Source organism: Tetrao urogallus (genome assembly GCF_951394365.1).
Source record: "Tetrao urogallus genome assembly, chromosome: 20".
NCBI lineage: Eukaryota > Metazoa > Chordata > Aves > Galliformes > Phasianidae > Tetrao > Tetrao urogallus.
In genome coordinates this window covers 5,842,916-5,862,752 of record NC_136833.1, presented here as the reverse complement: position 1 = coordinate 5,862,752, position 19,837 = coordinate 5,842,916, and the positions used below count along the sequence as shown (strand labels likewise).

General features: G+C 49.9%; 1 protein-coding gene across 1 annotated transcript in view; it reads left to right on the top strand.

Moving 5' to 3' along the window:
* Positions 1-56: 56 nt before the first annotated feature.
* Positions 57-19,837, top strand: part of SMG6 (SMG6 nonsense mediated mRNA decay factor) — a gene marked incomplete at both ends in the record, with an annotated part of 89,261 nt that continues 69,480 nt past the window's right edge. Inside the window, 8 exons of the mRNA XM_079545288.1 lie at positions 57-150; positions 1,104-2,868; positions 4,348-4,540; positions 5,209-5,319; positions 6,083-6,189; positions 7,286-7,364; positions 8,631-8,741; positions 9,399-9,611. Coding sequence (XP_079401414.1) covers positions 57-150; positions 1,104-2,868; positions 4,348-4,540; positions 5,209-5,319; positions 6,083-6,189; positions 7,286-7,364; positions 8,631-8,741; positions 9,399-9,611 — 2,673 coding nt within the window. The remainder of the gene's footprint in view (positions 151-1,103; positions 2,869-4,347; positions 4,541-5,208; positions 5,320-6,082; positions 6,190-7,285; positions 7,365-8,630; positions 8,742-9,398; positions 9,612-19,837) is intronic.

Here is a 19,837-nt window from a genome sequence, read left to right as displayed (position 1 = left end):
CGCGCGAGGAAGTTTGGCCCCGCGCGGCCGCCGTCCCCTCCCCGGCACGAAACAAGATGGCGGAGGGGCTGGAGCGCGTCCGCGTCTCGGCCGCAGAGCTGCGGGACATGGTAGCCGCGCAGGCCCGCGCCGGGGCGGCAGGAGGAGCAGGTGAGGCGGGCAGAGGGAGGAGGAGGTGGCGGGGAGCCGCCGTTCGGCCTTTTTGTCTCGCCTCGCCTCGGCCGTGCCTGCTCTGTGGGTGTGTGCTGGGCCCGGGGCCGCCGTTGTTGCTGCGGTGAGGGAAAGCGGGGGTTCAACAACGGCGGCGCGGGGGGAGCGGGCACGGAGTGGGCACTGAGGGCGAAACGTATTGTGCCCGGGCTGTGCTGTGTCGGGGCTGTGCGCTGCGTTCTGTGTGGCGTTTTGTGACGATGTGGTTATGGGGAGAGGGAGGAAGATGCTGTGGGTTGTAAGCACGGAGGGGGGAATGCCGCCCTGAGAGCAGAGCGGTGGGGCTGTGCCTGGGGTTGGGGGGTCCTGCTGTGCTGAGCTTCTCCAGGAGCCCCTGCCTGTGCTCCACTTTGTGGCACAGAGCAGACTGGGGCCAGGCGCTGTGCTTTGTCTGTCTGTTAACTCGGTGGTTCTTCGGGGCAAAACCTGCTGTGGGATGTTTTGTAAGCGAGTCGGGTTCAGGATTTGGTCAGCTTTGTCAGGCTGCTTCATTTCCTGCTCTCGCTTGTTGATTTCCTGTGAGCCTCAACGGAGCGTTTCACATGCATTCTCTTGAAGCAGCTTTCAGGGTGTTTTTAATACTTTGCCTTTAGATAATGTTTTTCCTTGAATATTTGTTGTGAGCTTTTCTCATCCTCGTGTGCTTTGTGATGGGAATAACTCTCTTTCACTTTGGATATAGGGAACAATTTCTTCTCAGAAAGAGCAGTGATGTATTGACACAGGTGGTGAAGTCACCACCCTGGAGGTGTTCCAGAGCCGTGGAGTTGTGGCTCTTGGGGATGTGGTTTCTTCAGTGGGTGTGGTGGGGGTGGGCCGATGGTTGGATTTGATGATGTCAGAGATCTTCTCCAGCCTTAACATTCTTATGTTTTTCTCTATTTTTTTCCTAGAAAACATGAAAGAGGTGAAGGAGCCACGGCATCGCAAGGACAACAGGCGCCCAGATCTGGAGATTTACAAGCCTGGCCTCTCCCGATTGAGGAGCAAACATGTGCCACCAAAGCACGAGGCCTCTGAGGAGAGGAGCGGAGCTGAGGAAGGCAAGGGGGAGAATGGCCCTTCAGGAGGAGGGTCCTTCAGGAGAAGGGCCTCCAGTCATGGAGAACTTCAGCATGGTGACAGCCACAACCAGAATGGTCCTTCGCTGGGAAACGACGAGGCAGAGGTTAAAGGTGATCTTCAGAGCCAGGAGAACTCGTGCACGCCGCGTGCTGTGGATGAGTGTTGTGCCAAGACCACGAGGAGAATCAAGAAACCGGACCAGCAGATCTATCAGCCAGGGAAGCGCCTGCATTTGGTTGCTAAAGAAGTCGCCCTACGGTTGGCTACTGAGGAAATGACCTCTAAAGTGGAACAGCTGAGAGTTGAAGGTGGTGAAGAGGCCGAGAAAGGTTCTGCAGAAGATAACACCAGGAAAACCAAGTCAAACAAAGAGGACAGAGAGGGAAACCAGGCAGGGGACGGAGTGAAATCATCTAGGACGGATAAAGGAAGACGACTAGAGCGAAGTGACAGGGTGAGGAGGGCACACGATGAAGTGATGCAGGGGAAGCTGGGCGCTACCAAGCGGTACTCCCGCTCTGACAAGCGGCGGAGCCGATACCGCACGTGCAGCACGAGCTCAGCTGGAAGCAACAACAGTGTAGATGGAGCCCCGCTGGTGGATGGGATGGAGAGACGGCAGGAGCGTGCTAGAATACGTCCTAGGAAGCAGCTCTCTGCATCCTCCACTGACTCCTTGGATGATGACAGAATTGATGAGGCAGAAGCGTATGTCTCTAACAGGATTTCAGACAGGAAAAAGCGTTCAGAGCAGAGTCGAGCTTCTAGGAGTGAGAGTGAGTGGAGCAGCAACGGCAGGGAAGTCAAGGGACACTTCCGAGTCACTTTTGACAGCAAGACTATGAACAGGGATGTCGTTCTAGCAGACACAGATAAAAAAAAGCCCCTGAAGGCTTTTTCTGGTTGCAATGACTCGGAGACTCTGGAGGCGAGGAGCCAGAGCAGAGAGCCCCAGGGGAGGGGCCGTGGGATTCTGTTCCTGCCTGCCAACACAGATCTGTCCGCCTGCTCTGTGGGCTCCCCTGAACCCAGTCACCCTGGGCCCCGGCTGCTGCTGGGCAGTGCTGGCAGTAAGGGCTCCCGAAGCCGGGGCCGAGGTGGCACCGCTCGCAGGTTGTGGGACCCCAACAACCCGGACCAAAAACCCGCCCTGAAAAGCCAAACCCCACAGCTTCACTTCCTAGACACGGATGATGAAGTGAGTCCCACCTCCTGGGGGGAAGCCCGCCAGGCCCAGACGTCCTATTATAAGTTCCAAAACTCTGACAACCCCTACTATTACCCTCGGGCTGCCGGCCAAGCTCCTCAGTATCCCTACGGCGGGTACTCCCTGCAATATCCAATGGGTCCAAGCAATGGTGTGTACCCAGGAGCCTTTTACCCCGGGTACCCTGGCCAGGCAGGGCAGTACATGTGCGGCCCGCTCACCCCAGCACCTCTGAGTCCTGAGATGGAGCAGCAGATGCGGAACATGCAGCAGCAGGAGCTCAGCAAACTCCTCCGTGAGGCTGGGAACCAGGAGCAGCAGCTCAGCAATCTGCTTTCCAGAGACCGCATCAGCCCAGAGGGGCTGGAGAAAATGGCCCAGCTGAGGTTTGTGGCTGAGTCATTTCAAGAGTAAATTCCTACCAGAGCTGTTGTCCGTGATGTTTTCTCACTGGGGATCTGGGGGATGGGGGACATTGATATCTGAGGGATTGGGGCTATAGTTCACTATCTTATGATGTGCTGGGGGGTGTTAATCATGTGCCGGGGGTGTCTGGATATCAGAAAGAAACTGTGAGCAATTATCTCTTTAGCTTAGGCTGAGGGTTAAATTGTGGCTCCTCATGGTTGTGCCTGTGCTGAAGGCACATAGGGGAGCAGGACAAGCACCTGCTGCAGTTCTTGGGTTCTTGCTGGAGCTGGGCTCTCTTGGCTCCAGGGCTCTCGTGTGCTTTTGGTATTTGCTGGTGTACTTTTGCTATATTAACCAGCCTTTGATTGCTGATTTGCATTGCTGGCTTCAGTATAGCAGTTCTCAGCTTGTTATGTGGATTTCTGGTGCTGTGTGGCAGTGACAGCACTTTCTAAGTGCCACTAGTTTTGTTGTTGACACTGCTCAGCCCTGTGACGTATGGCAGTCCACTGGGGATGGCCTGGTGAGGGCAGCCTAGCAAGAGGAAAGTGACTCTGGCACTCTGGAGGGCAGTTAACATGACTGGAGCAAGTTTCTACTTGGCATCTACCACATTTACGTGTGGTCTTTGGGGCTTCTCTGGAGGCTTATTTCAGAGCTGACTGGCAGTAAATCCGGCAGCTGAGCTCTTTTCAGGGCTTGTTCTGCATTTGAGGGACTCGCAGTACAGACCACAGAGAGGGGATATGTATGCACTGGTAACAGCACTGGAGGTTTCTGGTTAGGATGAGAGAGGCTGTGCTGCCATGGCTGGTGAGGGCTGCCCTTCCCCGGAGCACAGGTTCAGTTGGTCCCTGCCCTGCAGCAGCTTGTATCCATTTCATCAAATTGTGTGTGGGAGTTCTGTTTCAGTGTCTGGGCTGAGCTCTTGTTAGTTGGTGAGGGGAACATGGTTTGTTATTCCAGCATGCATTTTGGCTGCACAAAGTGATAACGCTGGTCACTGTAAGGGCAAGATCTCTTGCTCTTAGGTGCTTTGTGTGCTTGTTCCTGGCCCTTAGTAGCTAGGCTTTGTGATTGGAAGCAGAAGAAGCCTGGCAGTGTATGCTGTTTTCTGTATTACTTTCAGGAGATAATTAGGTCTTGCTCTTCCCAGAGGCAGAGCTTTAGCAGAGCCTCTTTGCTCTTTGGTGAGTCCTAATCCTTTTTTATGCGTGCAGAAAGAGAGATGGTCCTTTCAATTTGCTCTGCTGGAGCAGAAGGGGTGTTTGGTTACAAGAACTTCCATCTCTTTCTAGGGCATGTGTGGAAGCATCCATTTGCCATAGCGTGTGAGCCAAGCCAACTGCTGACATCTCATGCCTGCAGGATGAGAGGCAGCAGGTGGTTCAGCACGTGCTCCCTGCCTGCTCTGCCAGGCTGTTGTGTCGACCACTGATCGTGTCTCACTCTAGGGTGGAGATGCTGCAGCTGTACGAGCGGTGCATTTTGATGGATATCGAGTTCTCTGATACCCAGAATGTGGACCAGCTGCTGTGGAAGAACGCCTTCTACCAAGTGATTGAGAAATTCCGGCAGCTCCTCAAGGATCCTCTGGGAGAAAATGCCCAAGAAATTCGGAACAAACTTCTCCAACTTCTAGATGAGGTAGGAGGAGAGAAACACCCCCAGGCTTTGCTAAACTTTTGACTGGTTGGTGTTTAGAACAGGTTGGTATAGCTGGACAGCGAGCTAGCCTTTGTGGTCCTGCTTATGCAAAAAGAATGCACAGGCAGATTACAGTTTAGTGCAGCAAGTGTTGGTCCAGGTGGATATTTGTTATAATTTAAACCAGGCTTGCTTTGGTGTGTTCTGTTTTGATGAGAGATTGATTTAAGCTAAAATGAGCTAAGCATCCTTAAATGGAAAGAAACAAGAACATTCACAGAGGTGTTTGTGCTATCTTTATCAAATTTGCTGAAAAGTCATGCTGTTAGGCACTCAGCTCGGTTTGCTCATTGTAGAAGGGAGGCTGACAAATCCAGGAGGATGTGTTTTACAGAATTATGTTGGCAGGAAGGAACTACTGGAAGGCTTCTGTCCAACCTCTTGTTGGAGCAGGACTGTGGCTAACACAAAATCAGGTCAGCCTTGACTTTGTCTAGCTCAGCCCTAAAAAAAACTGAAGCTGGAGATCCTCTTGCCTTATTGCTTTCTGAAGAGAACAGCACAAACCAGAGGGAGAAGGACCTTTCCTGCAGTAACAGCAGGACAGCGTTAAGATTTTCTGCTTGTCTTTGGAAAAATGGGAACGACCAAATACATGTGTTCTGCAGGGCACTTCCTTTTTTGATGGCTTACTCCAGAAGCTGCAGGTGTCATACCAGTTCAAGCTGGAGGACTACATGGATGGGATGGCCATCCGCTGCAAGCCTCTGCGGAAAATGGTAGGTTGGCTTTCTCCTGGAGTCTTCTCCTCCTGTTAGTGGTGTGCTGTGTGCTGGACTCAGCACTCGATGTGCTGCCCTTGCCAAGAGGTGGGCAGCTGTAGTCTGAACAGACAGCAGAGTGTTTGCAGAGAATCTCAGCTGTTAGAGAACATGTTGAACTAACTCCAGTATATTAACATTGCTCAGCTTCCTTTGCAAAGAAAGAACTTGTCTTTTTGTATCGTCTCTTTGACTAGGGCTAATCAGGAGGAGGAAGTGTCAGAGGTACCCCGGCTTGGCCTTAGATACTGAACAACTCATACTTCTGTATATGGAATTCAGAATAATGAATGAGGAAGGCTAGCAGTTGGGCTCTCTCTGACGCATGACAGTGATTGCCCTGAGCTGTGAGTGCAGGTGTGAGAACAGTTGGAAGAGGATATTTTAGTCAAGCTCCATTCCCAGAGAGATGTGTTTGTTTTAACCAGTTTATCTTCCTCGCATTTCTCTTGGACTGAATGAACCACAGATTCTGAAACCTACTTCCTCTGAGCGAGAGCTAGGATGTTGTGTAAGGGAGTAGGTATTTGGGGGGTTGGGTTGCCTTTACTAATGCTGAACCAGTGCCACTGAGCCTTGTTTAATTCTGCAGCCTTTGTTTCTGACCTTCAGTTTGTCAGCGACCTCCTCTTAGCTCCTCACCATCCCCATGAACTCGCAGGATGTTTAGGTGAGTTGGGATGTGCAGCTCCCAACTGAACAACTGAATGCTTTCTTTCAGGTGAAGTATGCACTGATCAGTGCCCAGAGGTGTATGATTTGTCAAGGGGACATTTGCAGATACAGAGAGCAAGCAAACGATACGGCAAACTATGGAAAGGCACGCAGGTATTGTGTTCTTCACCCCAGGGCTGAGCAAAGCTCCTCTTCTATCTAGTTACAAGGGATGCATCTCATTTCATGCTTAAGCTTGCCTCTAACCAAAGGAGTCTTTTCATGCCTCCTTCTTGTACTGCAGTCCTGTGTAACTTAAAGGTATAGTGTGAACTGCTTTTCTATCCAAAATCAACCCAGCAGATCCATCTTCCTCCAGCTGTGTGTTGTGGAAGTCGTCCTGTGCTGATCCTGCAGCAGGGAGTGTTCATGCCTCTGAGGCTGGCAAACTGATATATTTTCTGCTAGCTTCCCAGCTAGGAGAGATTCCCATATGTGCCCATATGTTCTGACTGCATCAGAAGTTATTGGCACCTGTTGCTTCCTATCACTCTTGTTTTGCCTGGCATACAGTCCTTCTTCCTGATCTTTTTTATTTTCCTGGAGCAAAGAGTGGTAGTGAGCAATTGAGCCCAGCATGGGGCCCTGAAACCCATGGAAGGTTGAAACAGGGTGGGGAAAGCTGCCTGTTTGTGAAGTGCACTGATATCTTACAGGGCTGGAAGGAGCACAGCGTGTTCGTTATGCATCTGAACAGTGTTGACAGATTTGTGTGGCATGAAATAAGCTGGATAATACAACTGAGGGGATATAGGAAGAAGGAATGGGCTGCATCTTAATGGATGCCACTTCTACTGGGATAATTAAATAATGAGCTAAGCAGCCAGGAAGATTTGATCCCAGCTGCCAAAAAGGCTAAAAAGGGGGAGGAGAAAAAAGTGTCTGCAAATAGCCTGTTTTCTGCCTGAGGCTGCACTGGAGACAACACTTAGTGGAGCTGGCTAAATGCTCATCTTCAGGCTGAGCCAAGAACATTTCTTTCTCCAGCTGTGTCTGCCTCTCCCTCTTGTCCTGTGCCCTGGCTCTGCCTCTGTGTGCTGGGTACAGACTTACTAGCTGTGCACGCTCATGCAGGCAGAGGGCACTTGTGCAAAGGGCCTGTTCAGTGCTGGGCTGCCAGTGCTGCAGAGGGAACTTTGTGCCCTCCACAGTGAGGAAGACAACCGGATGTCCTTTCAGTAACTTTTTCCCTGGTTCTTTCATTCCTCAGCTGGTACCTGAAGGCTCAACAAATTGCTCCCAAAAACGGCCGCCCATACAACCAGCTGGCACTGCTGGCCATCTACACGGTAAGACGTTCATCATACAAAGATGTAGCAAGCACAGGAAGAGCCTCTGGGAAGGCTGTGGGATTCCATCTGGTGGAGGAAGACATTGTTTAAGGCAGCACTTCCAGATGTTTTTTGTTTTTTTTTTTTTTTTTTTTTTTTTTTTTTTTTTTTTTTTTTTTTAATTAAAAAAAACCCCAGAGTTGATGGCAGGGTGTGTTCGGTGGATTCCAGCTGTTGGTTCCTGGCTGCTTTGCTAGACACACATTACTGCCCCAGGCTATCTGCGTTTTTGGGACTGCTCTGTGGGCTGATGAGAGAGCACTTGCATTGCAAGTGGGCTGCATTTAAGGTTTTGCATGACATTTTTATACTTGACTGCTCTAAGTGACATCAACATGCAGCTTTAGTTTTGCTGGCTCCTCTAGCCATGCAGGAAAGCTTGTTTCAAGGAAGATTTGCAGCAGATAATGGGGGCATCAGCCTGGGGCATGGGGGCTGGTAAGGATCTCATTTACAATACTGAAAAGACTTTTTTGGAATACTAGTTCAGAACTGCATGGGTTAGAAATGCAGTTTCCTTGTGGCTGGGAATGACTTCTCTGACTCCACAAGTGGGACTGAAGGCTGCCAAGTATCCTGCCCTGCTGTGGTGTTCTGTGAGGCCCTAAATGGCTGTGGGTCTCCATGGTATAAAGACTCAAGGAGTGATGTCTTACAGTGTTCCCTGTGGCAGGGCTGTGGGAGAACAGATGCTGAGAGGTGGCTCGAGTGGCAGACTGAGATAAGGAGGGCATCTTTCACCACAGGCAGGAGTCTGGCAAAACTTCCTGTATTCCTGGACCTCTGTGGAGTAATTTCCATATTCATGACAATGTTGAAAGGAGGTGTTTGTGTTTTTTTTTTCCAAATTGTTAGGAATTCAGAATTTATGCTGATGCCCTTTATTGCTATGTCTGCTGAGAGATTTTTGTGTGAGCTTCTGGCTTGCTGGCTTCCGTAGCAACCTCAGGGTTAGAGGAAGCAGGTCTGCAAGCTGTCATGTCAGCTGCCCTCCCTAACCCAGGTGAAACACTTGTGCTGGATGTTGTAGATAGTCGTGAATGTGGATGGAGAAGGATCCAGCTTGTTTGTAGGACTGCTCTTACTCTGTGAATATCTGTCTCCCGGGCACTGTTGAGGGAGAAGGGAAGTGTATTGAGCGACATGGGAAGTGAATGGCGTGGGGGCTTTGCCCTGAGTTTCCCAGAATGAATGCCAGCTGTGAGTCTGGTTGTGTTTTTGCAGAGGAGAAAGCTGGATGCTGTCTACTACTACATGCGCAGTCTGGCAGCTAGTAACCCCATCCTCACAGCCAAGGAGAGCCTCATGAGTCTGTTTGAAGAGACAAAACGCAAGGTGAGTCTTGGAGCCGGGCTGTGGGATGCTGCAGCTGCCTGAGCTGACCCACAGCTGGAGAGCTGCAACCTGGGGAGAAGGGTGATGGTGGCTTTTGGTCTTGGAGTTTTACGAGTCTTACTTGTAAGCAATTCCATGTTGGAAGATAAAGAAAGCCTTCCAAATGATGGTATCTTTCTGCCTCTCCACAGTCTGATTTTGGGGTTGCTTAGGCAGCTGAATCTCTTAATTCTGTGTCACAAACTAAAACAGCTGAGCTCAGTAAGGGCTGGAGGTCGCTGTGGTTTGCAGCGTGGCCTCAGCATGCAATTTGACCATTGCCTTATTCCATAGGTGTCCCACAGAGGTAGGAAGGAGAAGCTGCAATTTGTGCCTCAAATCAAAAATGCAGCGTGTTGACTGTTAAACACTGCTAGGAACTGGATACAGCTTTACTTATCGCATTGAGCAATCAGTTTAAAGAAAAAAAAATATATATATATATAATAATAATCTCTCATCTGCCCTCTCCTGTAGTGTCAGAAACCAAATTCTGGACTGTCAGTGAGTTACTGTGGTTTTTAAGCTGGGACAAGAGCCAGTTTCTCCGTGTAAATAAAATGATATATTTCTTGAACTTTTATCCCTGGGTGATCTAACCGTGTCCTATCTGCACAGGCAGAGCAGATGGAGCAGAAGAAGCACCAGCTGCTGGAGCTGAGCCCCAGCCACCGAGGGAAGGGCAAGAAGTCCACGTTGCGACAAGTTGGAGACGATGGCACGCGGCTGGAGATCTGGATCCATCCTTCCCACCCCCGCTCCTCTCAGGGCCACGAGTCCGGCAGAGATTCTGAGCAGGACAATGGTCTTGGGAACCTCAGCCCCAGCGATGTGAGTAGTGCAGGAGGCGGCTGCTGGCTTTGGTGTCATGTGTTTGGAATGCAGTGGAATGACACTGGATCTGTTTTGCTTTCCTGTTGCTAAATTTTCCAGTGTTTTGGCTTCCCCTATGGGAGCTGTGCCTGGGTCAGGCTGAGGAGTTGGTGACCTCGTGCCTCTCATGTTTAAAGCATGTTGTTACCATCCATTTCTTGGCAGTGTGCGCTGGTGTGGCTGATATGGAATAGGAGAGGCACAAACAGAAGAAGCAGAAAATGCCTCTTGTGGAGGCTCTAACTTGGGTGAGGTTGCCGGTGGGAAATGAGGTCAGATGCTGGAGACCAGGGTTAATGGTGGCCAAGTGGCTCTACTGCATGTTATGGAAGCGGGTCATTTGTCCCATTGCCAGGCGGTTGGAAGTTTGCATTGGGGATGTGAAAACTGCGGTTTTAATTTCCAGGGTATGTGTTGTATTTGCATTGCTTGTTCTGCTGAGAGGCCAGACTCTCTCGTTCCTTCTGTAAGGATTAAAAAGGTGACTGACAGCATCTCTCATCGGTCTGTTTGAGCTGCGTACCTTGTAAAAGGAGCCCGAGTGAACTCTGTTTGTCAGGCACTGGAATGTAGGCAAAGACAATGATGGTTGGAAGCTCATTCTCTAGGAATCCTCACACTGCTTTGGCACATGCGGCCTGCAAGAGGACTTGCCAGGGAGCTCTGGACTGCCTGTCCTAAAATGGCTGTTAAGGATGTGAGTTTAGCAGAACTGGGAAGGCCTTCTCTGCATACTGTGAGGCCCAGAGCTTCTCAAATATGATCGCACTTTTATAACGAGTTTGTGACTTCAGCTGGGTGGAACTGGGGCGAAGTCTTAGGGCTTTGGAAGATAAGCTCTGGCACACTGCAGCAGCATTTTTTGGATGTTACTGCCCTTGGTTGTTTTCCCTCTCCTCAGCTTCTCTTCTGGAGACCTTTGCTGCCTCAGCATCATTGAAAGGAATGTGCCAAGCTTTAGGGTTTCCATAAATCACTGATGCAGAGCTTTTATATAAAATGCTGTGAGTGTTTTTGAGGCACTGGGAGTTTCTCTTCTGCAGTACTGCCATGTGGGGTAGCGTAGCCTCTAGCAAAGTGGGGGGCAGTGATGTTTGGTTGTTTACAGTGCGATGATGTTTGCTAGAGCTTGCTCTTGGTCTGTTCTCTGAGGGCTGTGCTGGCAATGCATGTTCAGATCTCACAGCTGATTACTACCCTTACTCTTCATCTCTTCATCAGTTTGAAATATTGGCTCAAGGAAAGGTTCTCTCACTGGCTCTGAGAGGCTGCAAACCAGAAACACAAAGGCAGAAGGGCAGGGGGAGCGGAGGGTGCAGGTTTGGGCGCTGTGTTCTTTGCAGCCAAGATTTTTCTACTCGGGCTGCAGTGCACCGTTCCACTCATGTTGGTGGTGCAACTGTTTGTGGAGCTGAACTGTGAGTGTGTCACCAAACTGACCTGGATTAAAAATAACCAGGTGAGGAAGAAATCTTACATCTGCATCACTCCCGAAGTTCACAGAATCACAGAATTGTAGGGGTTGGAAGGGACCTCCAGAGATCATCGAGTCCAACCGCCCTGCCAAAGCAGGTTCCCTACACCAGGTCGCTGAAGTTCCCGTGTGCTGAAGCTGGGAGCCGGATAAAAAGCTGCAGCAATTTAGGAGTCTTTTCCGTGCTTTCAGGGGGCTGGAGAGAAGCTGAGGAACCTGCTTGTTGCCACTGTGTGGCACTGTTTGGCCTCGGAAGGCCCTGCGTGGGCCAGAGGAGGCAGCAGCCTCGGACCTGGCAGCGCCTCTGCCTCCAGCAGATGCGTTCCCCATGCGGGCTGGGGCAGAAGGGAACTGCTCTTCTCCCAGGGGAAGTGTGCCAGTGTTTGCATGTCATCATAGGGAAATGAGTCTAAACTGTGTCCTTGCCTCCTGGTACCTTCCTTGGTGGTTTTAGCCCTTGAAAAGGCTGAAGCTGTGTTCTTTCATCTATTCTGACAGTTGAGACCTGCAGGTGGCTCCTCAGGCATCAGCTGTTGCTGAGCCAAAGAATGGAATTGTATAGGATAAAGTGGGTAAGTGTTCAGCTTTCAGGAGCAGGTACAAGGTAATCATAGAATCCAACAGACCTGACTGCATTCAGGCAGAGGTGTGGGGAGAGGCTGGGCAGGGAGATGCTGAATGCATCCCTCCTGGAACCTGCACATCTGCACACTGTACCTGTCAGAGTCTGCTCCATGTATACTTGTATGGTGCTGTGGTGCTTTTCTTTTTTGGTTTTTTTTTTTTTTCCTCTGTAGCCCTGTGTAAAAACAGAAGCATCACAACTTTATTTCAGGGTTAGAAGTGAACTGAAAGGAGTAAATAAGGTGTGACCGCAAGGCTGCAGAAGGGCGGTTCGTGCTGCAGCTATCACTGTGACGAAGGCTGGCGGTGTGCAGGGCTGGCAGTTTGCCTTGGCACTTGGTTCAGGTAGAGGATTGGCGTAGCTGCTGCTTCCACTGTTTGCTATGTGATGTAATTGTAGGTAGATGGAGAACTGAAAGCATGTGCTGCCTATCTACACCAAGGGCTGTGCATCTTCGCAGTAACCATTTGGCAGTGCTGGCATGGAGGACATGGGACAAAGCAAGCAGGAGAAGTGTTTGGGTTGCAGCCTCCCTTTTTGTGGTTGGGGTTTGTCCGTTACGTCTGCAGCCTTTTGGAGTTTCATTCTGTTTTTCTTTTGGCTGTTTTCTGTGGTCTTTCATACGTTGTGTGCTTCTAGGTGTGCAGTGATTTGAGAGGTCAGACTGAACCGTTGCCCTGCTTACTTGACTTTGTGTAGGAATTCACTAAGAAGAGCAAAAAAAAGGAGACTGAATCAGTGGGCAACTATATTGGGCAGCCATATAGCTGTAGAGCTGGAGACTGGAGAGCTCAGTCCTACTTGTTCTGTGCCACTAGTTTCGTTTGCCTTGGGCCTATATTGATCTTAAACGTGATAGTACTGTCTGCAGCTCACTGCACGGGCTGTGAGTTGGTAAAGTAAACAGGGCATATGTGCTGTCAGTCTCTTGAGAAAGTGTTAATATTACACTAAGTTTGAGATTTTAATCACCCCTGTCAGGAAACGCTGAGTTACGGTTCCCACAGTTGCAGTTGCCTGCTGCCCGTGCTCTGCAGTAGATACTTCCTAATGTTATCACGTAGCATGAGTGCACTCATAAAGATTACTGCATAGCTGCAGCAGGGATTATGGAAGAGAGGTTTTCCCTTGGCATAACAGTAATTGAATAATAGTTCTCTCCAGATGTCTGAATGCTTTGGAATCACTAAAGAATGAAGCCTTCCGGGCTCTGTATGAGAGGTCAATCTTGCAGAGCCATCAGAAGGTTGGTAGAACCACCAAAAATGCTCCTAGGGAAGTTAAGGCCAGAGTTGACATCTGTTGTCCCAGCTCTGTGCACTGGTGCAGGAACCTTCCTGTTTCTGCTCAGCCTGCTGGTTAGGAACAGAGGTGTTGCTTGTGCCTGGTGCTGGGTGCTCTTGGAGCAACAACCCTTTTTCATAGGATCATAGAATATCCCAAGCTGCAAGGGAGCCATAGCAATCATCATGTCCAACTCCACACAGGACCACCCAAAAATGTGTTGAGGCTGTAAGCAGCGTGTATCTTTGAGTGTTTGTGTTTTCTTTCAGGTGAATGGTGCTGTTTTTCTCGGCTGCTTCCATCTACTAAGTCCTAGCATATGAGATGAGTGTTAAGCATGCAGGGAGATGGTCCACTACCTGAAACCTTCTGGGAGAAGGATGAGGTCACTGTCTTCATAAAGCAGGGGAGATTGTGAGACTTGTTCTTTTTTTTCCTCTAGGTCTGGATTTAGACAATTGAGAACTTATATGACAGTGCCTGCTTGGAGTTATCTTTATGATAGCTTTGGCTTTGATTCTTTTCTTACATCCTGAGATAAGACGTTTGCAAGGATTCTCACTTTCTTTCTTAGTTCTTCTCCTCTGCTTAGCTTTACGTGCCACCATTTGTCTGTACACAATGAATGCTACGTTCACTTACCCCTCTGCAGCCTATTCATGGTCCAAGGCAGGAGAAAGGCAGTTAGGGAACAACTGTGCTCCTGGGGGCTGTCTAAGGCACTGTCTTGGCGGAGGGCACGTGTCATTAGCTGGGAAAAGAGCTGTCCCAGTCAGCTCCTGCACTTTTCACATCCGTTTTTCCGTGGCCGTGTTTGTTGTTTGTCCTCTGCGTCCTTGTTCCTCTTGGGCAGCAGTTGCTCTGCGCTGGCTCCTTCTCACAGCTGGTTTCAGGCAGTGCAGCTTTTCCTCTGGGGTTTTACATCTGGAGAGGAGTGCTGCTAGGGCAGCAGCGGGATCAGACCTTCTGTTTATCCGTTACAAGTTTTGGTGGGTGGATTCTGGCCACTGTGTTCCATCAGCATGTCCTCTGCTGGGGCCAGTCACATTGAGTAACAGTAGTGACCTGTGCTCAGTGCTGGGGTGGCCCTACTGTCACTGCCTGCAGTCCCTAGGAGTGTCTGGTTTGTTAAGAGGCTGCTCTGATGTGAACTGAGCATCTGCGAGCGTGGCCCAGCTTACCTTGTGCAGATACCCCACAGATAGCAGATAGCAGCTATCTGCTCTCCCTGTTTGAGAGCAGCTCCTTTTGCTCTCAGCTTTTTCATTACACACAACTAGAAGTTAGTGACAGACTGAAGTGGAAATGAGGTATTGCTGTCATGATGGCTGCTCTTCCATACAGGTAGACAAGAAGCCATTTGGGAGACTTGTTAATCTGAGGCATCTGCCCCCCCATTCTGCTGCCTGGCTGATGGGTCCAGCATGGCTGGGCAGCACTTCTGGCAGTGTGAAAGCACAGGCATGCAGTACAGCAGGCTCTGCATTCACTGCCTGCCTTCCACTCACTGCTGGGATGCAAAGGGTAACCCTGCAGGCTTGCATGGCTCTCTTAAAGCTCACAGGCTAACTTTTGTATGTGTTATTTACACCCAGCATTGCACACATGTGCGGAGAGTGGAGGGAATAGAAACCACGGGACCAGCAGTGCTCTCTGCTGAAGCCTTTTCTCACGCCTGTTACATGTTGGAGCCGCACCAGGGCGGTGACATAGGTGTGTCCCCAAAGGGAGGGGACACAGGAGGTGGGTTTCTCTCACTGCAGGGTATACCCAAGGTCTCACATTGGGGCGGTGGGTCAGGCTGCCATCAGCACCTTTTTTGCAGGAAGGCAGCTGCTCTTAGCTCAGGAAGTTCGTCTACGCTTAGTGATGCTGTCTATGGTCTGGTGCAGAATGGTCCTTGCTGTCAGGGGAGGGCAGTGCTTCCCCTCCAGCCTGCTGCTTGCTGCTCTGTTGCCTTGTATTTGACTAGAAGCTTGGCTGTGCTGCAGTGCTCCTCTGAGCCTCCCCTATGGCACAGAGAGAACCTGCGGGGTGGGAACGTTGAATGCTAGCAGTCAACAGAGAGCTGCCCCTCCTTATTCCTGTCCTTTACCCACCACCCACATGAAAAGGCAGCGGGAGATGCCGAATCCCTAATTTTTATGCCCAAAGCAGTACTTGAGAGGGAGAAACCTGGAGTTCCATCTGCCCTGCCCAGCAGCCTCCTTCTCTCACCCCCACAAGCTGGCAGGAAGCAGTTGGGTTTGGTTACTCATTCGTGGAGGTCAGGACTAGGTCTGGGTTTTTTTTTTTCCCCTTTGTGTTTAGGAAACGGTTTACAAACTGTTTTGAGCACGGGGGAGCTGGTAGCGTGTGAAAGAGACTTCTCAGCCTCTTTACTGCTGGACTCATGTTAATTCTCTGCCTTGCCTCCTTTCCTGCATTCTCTTTCTTGGTTGGCAGCACGAGTATTTCTGAGTGCTTTCCCCAGCCTGCAACCCCTCCACCTCCTAATACGACCTCAGGTCACCAAACCACCTCGGGGCTTTATTTTTACTCGAGCCGTTTGGTGTCATGCGGTGAGATTGGTTTCTTCCCCCAGCAGTGAGGAGCCTTCAGTGCAGAGGAAGTAAAAGAGTGCCAGGCTGCAGTTGAAACTGGTTAAACACTAAAACCACACTCGTAGCCTCTCTGGGCTTGAGACGTGACATTCAGCCATGCAGCTAGCACTGACATTTTTGCCGACCAGTTGTGCACCCCTCTCTGCTTGCATTTATAGCTTCTTTAGAACTCTGATCTTTTTTAACTTCTAAAACCTCCTCAGCTGTGGTTTATGCGTTAGCAATCCAACCAAAAAAGCACGAGACAGAACAAGACCCTACAGATCTCCCATTGATGCTCGGCACCGCTCTGCTAGAGCTCCCAGAGCTCAGGACTGCTCATAGAGCCTGGTTACCCATAGAACGTGTGTGTGCATGTCATGTAGAACCCATGTGTTGCTTTCCAGCACAACCTGACCTTTTGCCACTAAACAGATAGTGAAGGCTAAGCTATGGTAAGAGTTTCCAGAAGTTGGTGTTGATTCTTATTATATATATTTTTTTTTACTTATTTTTAGACCACATTGGTGGTTTTATCTGACTGTGAAGAACAAGGCAGGGTCTGATGTTACTTGAAGGGGAGCAACATCGACGTGTTCTCCTTCCCATAGCAAGCATCTGGTGCTAATGTGGAAGGAGGGCGGTGGATCAGAGGTGGGAGCCCTACGAAAAGACATCAATGACTTACCCCTGGGTGAGGGGCTCTGCTGTATCCCAGTGCTCAGAGAGGCTGTGCGGAGTAGGGGGGCAAAGCTTCAAGTTCCAACAGGCTTCTCATACCCTAAAACCAAGCACAATCAGCCAGAAACCGCCGTTCCCTGTCAGTCACTCTTTCCTCATTTCCTCTCCTGCTGGTGCTGATCAGCCAGGGATTTGTGTGTAACCAAACCCCCTCCTGCTGCTGCACATGAGCCCTTTCTCGTACGGCGGGTTGGATGATCCAGGCACTGCGGAGCGGTGCTGGGAAGGGAGGGTTTGCACTTCAGACAAGAATGCTGCAGGAATTGGCAGCACTGGTAAAGGAAGTAAAACGTCTAATAGCAGGACTGGGAAATTTCCCAGAGCAGGGTGAGGGCTGTTAGGCAGTGATTGCTCTTGAGCCTCTCTTGTTAGTCTAACCTTGATCTCTGTCTGATGTTGGCCCAGTTTGACTTTTTCTGCTGTATACTTGCTGGGTTGGCATCTCATATTCCACAGCCAAACCCTTATTTCTGCCATGGGGAATATTTATTTCTTTCCAGTGTCGAATGAGGCACTTCCAGCCAGATTCCGTATCCACTGTGGAGGTGGATATTCGGAAAGAAACTTCCTTCCGGAGGATCAGGGAGTGGAACCTGCTGGAATCTGTGTCATTTCCTCTGTCCTTGGCTCTACTCTTCCTCCCCAGCAGATTTCATTGCTGTGCGATTCAGAGTGAAGAGGGAGATGCCTGAGTGCCCTGCACTGCACTGTCCAGGTAGGAGCAAAGGCTCCGGATGTATCCGAATGCAGCAGGACAGCTGCGTGATGCTCACACGTGGATCCAGCTCAGTCCTGTGGGAGCTGTGCTGAGCTCAGCCTGGCTGCCACCGCCCTGTCCCTCATTGCTGAGCACAGCTGGGAGAGCAGGAGTATGGCGAGCTGCTGATGATAACGCTGTCATCCTTCTGGAAGGCCGTGCCTCTGCTCAGCCCCTTGTCCGAATGTCTGCTCTGTTGGCCTGACTCCCGTTAGTCGTGTCTTTTCTGTCCTCACCATTCTTAATCTCTCTCATTGTCTTCCCACTTTGTGCTTGAACCCCACAAATAATCTGCTCTGGAGTAGCGAAGAAGGTTGACAACATCCTCAGCTACGTGAACAGGGGATTTCTTATGGCCTGAACTCATCGCACGTTTCTCAGTGTCAGTTTTCTATCGCAGGAAGAGGATGCTGTTCACTCCTGGCACACAGTATGTATTTGAGTATGAGCTGCTTTTGCTGCTTGGAGCCGCTTCAGCGCACAGCATGCAGCCTGCCTTACCTGCTGGACAGAGAGCAGTGCTGCCTGGGTCATCTCTCAGTGCTTAACCAGATGCAGTCTGGAAGAGCTGAGCTTGTATCCTAAATGACCTGCAGCACCAGAGCCAACTCGTGAAAAGTTTTGTGCTGAAAGTTAACTTGATATCTCAGCTGAGGACCCTCTCTGGCATGTTTGCATAGATTCATGGAGTTTATGGCCAGCAGGGACCATTAGATCATCTGGTGTGATCTCCTGTATATCACAGGTCCTTAAATTTCACCCAGCTACTCCTGTGTGAAGCCAAGTAACTTGAATTTGGCTAAAGCAAAACTTCCAGAAAGACATCCAGCCTTGAGAGTCCACCCTCTTCCTGGGGAGTTTGTTCCAGTGATAACTGCACCGGTTCTGAAACATTTGTGCCTTATTTCCAGAGTGAACGTTTCTCATTTGTTCTCATGCTTTGCAGTTCTGCTAGTGTAAAGGGCCCTTAAATGCCACGGAGGTACTTTGCATGCTGCAACCGAATCACCTCCCAGGCTTTCCTGATACACTAAACAGATTGAGCTGTTTAAGTTTTTTCACTGCAAGACATTATTTCTAGTGTTTGAATTGCTTTTATGGCTATTGGACCTTTTCCAGTTTTTCAGCATCTCTTTGAAAACAGGGGCACCAGAACTGGATGTGGTATTTCAGTGTCAGTCTCATCAGTGCTGTATAAAGATGTAAACATGCTGTCCAGTGCCTGCCCTGTGCGAGGGATGCGTTAACCCTTCTGCTGGACGTTGCTCTGGGAATCTCTGAAGCCTTTCTGCAGGAGCTGCCCTGACCGCAGCCTCCAGGAGGCTGATTTTCCACCAGCTGAAATGTATGATGTGGCACTTAGTGTTGGAAAAACCTGGATTATGAAACAGTTATAATAACCTGATGTGAATGCACTGTAACCATCGGTGCTTATTGTTCCCTTTGTACCACAGGCAGGGGCAACTGGATTTACTTTCAGTTCATTGATAGCAACACCGGTAGAAAGCCTCTGCTGACCTATTCCCATCCACTTTAGTGAGGGTTACCTGAAGGCTGCTACTTTGGAAGATGTTCATTCAATCAGGTTTTAACTTATTTAATCACCATGTACTGTTTTTATTTGAGAATGTTGCACGTTGCTGATTTGAACGCTCTACGTGCAGCTTAGGTCCAGGTCTGGTTGAAAATGAAATCACGTGCATATAAACGCTCTAGCTGTTTTCTGTAAATGGAATGTGCTACTCATGTGCTACTGCTTCGTGATTAAATCATATCAAACGTCCTTATAGACCAGGTATTTGTTTCAGAGACAGCAAAGTGGCCGCCGCTCAATTCTGCGTTGCTAACACGCCCCATTTTCTTGCTTATGTTTCTCATCTCACCTGCTTCCTGCAGTGATGAAGAGGAATAAATCAAAAGTTCATCGGCTGTGCTGAAGGGCTTCCTTGCTGCCTCTGTTTCTCTTGCTGGGATGCCGCCTTGTAACTCGTAAAGCCAAGAGATGCGTCTTGGAGCCACAGCTGCTGCAGCCCAAAAGATCAGGAAGCTGCAGGAGCGTATCAGATCTTCTTAACCTGCAAATGAGTTTTCTGTGCCTCAAGGCCGCGATACATCAGGGTTCCCTCTTTTTTCCACGTCGTAGCAAATTGGATTTTCATTCATGCGGTCTCTCATGTTTAAGTATTGGGACTCTCATTGGAGTTGCTTTTATTGCTACAAAAATGAATCCAATTCAGGGCAGGACATTGCGCTCCTGAACAGATACCTGCACTTGAATGTGTGGCCAGGAGAAGCAAAGTGAGGCTCTGTATCCATATCCACTCGCAGGTGGTATATGAAGGGGAATTACGCAGCAGCCTTGGTTTCAAGAAGCAATCTGTGCTCGGTGCTGCTGCACTGAGATTCTGCCTTGGGGAGCAGCATCCAGGGCTGGACCTTGCAGGGTAGGGACAGCGTGGGCTGAGAGCCGAGTTGGCATTTAGCTGAAGGATATGTAAGGGAGCAATAACAATCAATGTGGGATATCCAGCCCTGGAGCTGGGAGGGAGGTACAGCATGCTTGAGGTGCCTGGATTCCCAGCAAAGCAGCTGTGCCTGGAAAATCCTGGCTGCCCAAGAAACCCTGCAAATATTTGGGATGAGTGTGGTACGTGTTTTGGAGCTGAACTGCGTGGCTCTGCGGTCTGTGTCCCAACCCCTCCTCACTGAGGATACCCCAGA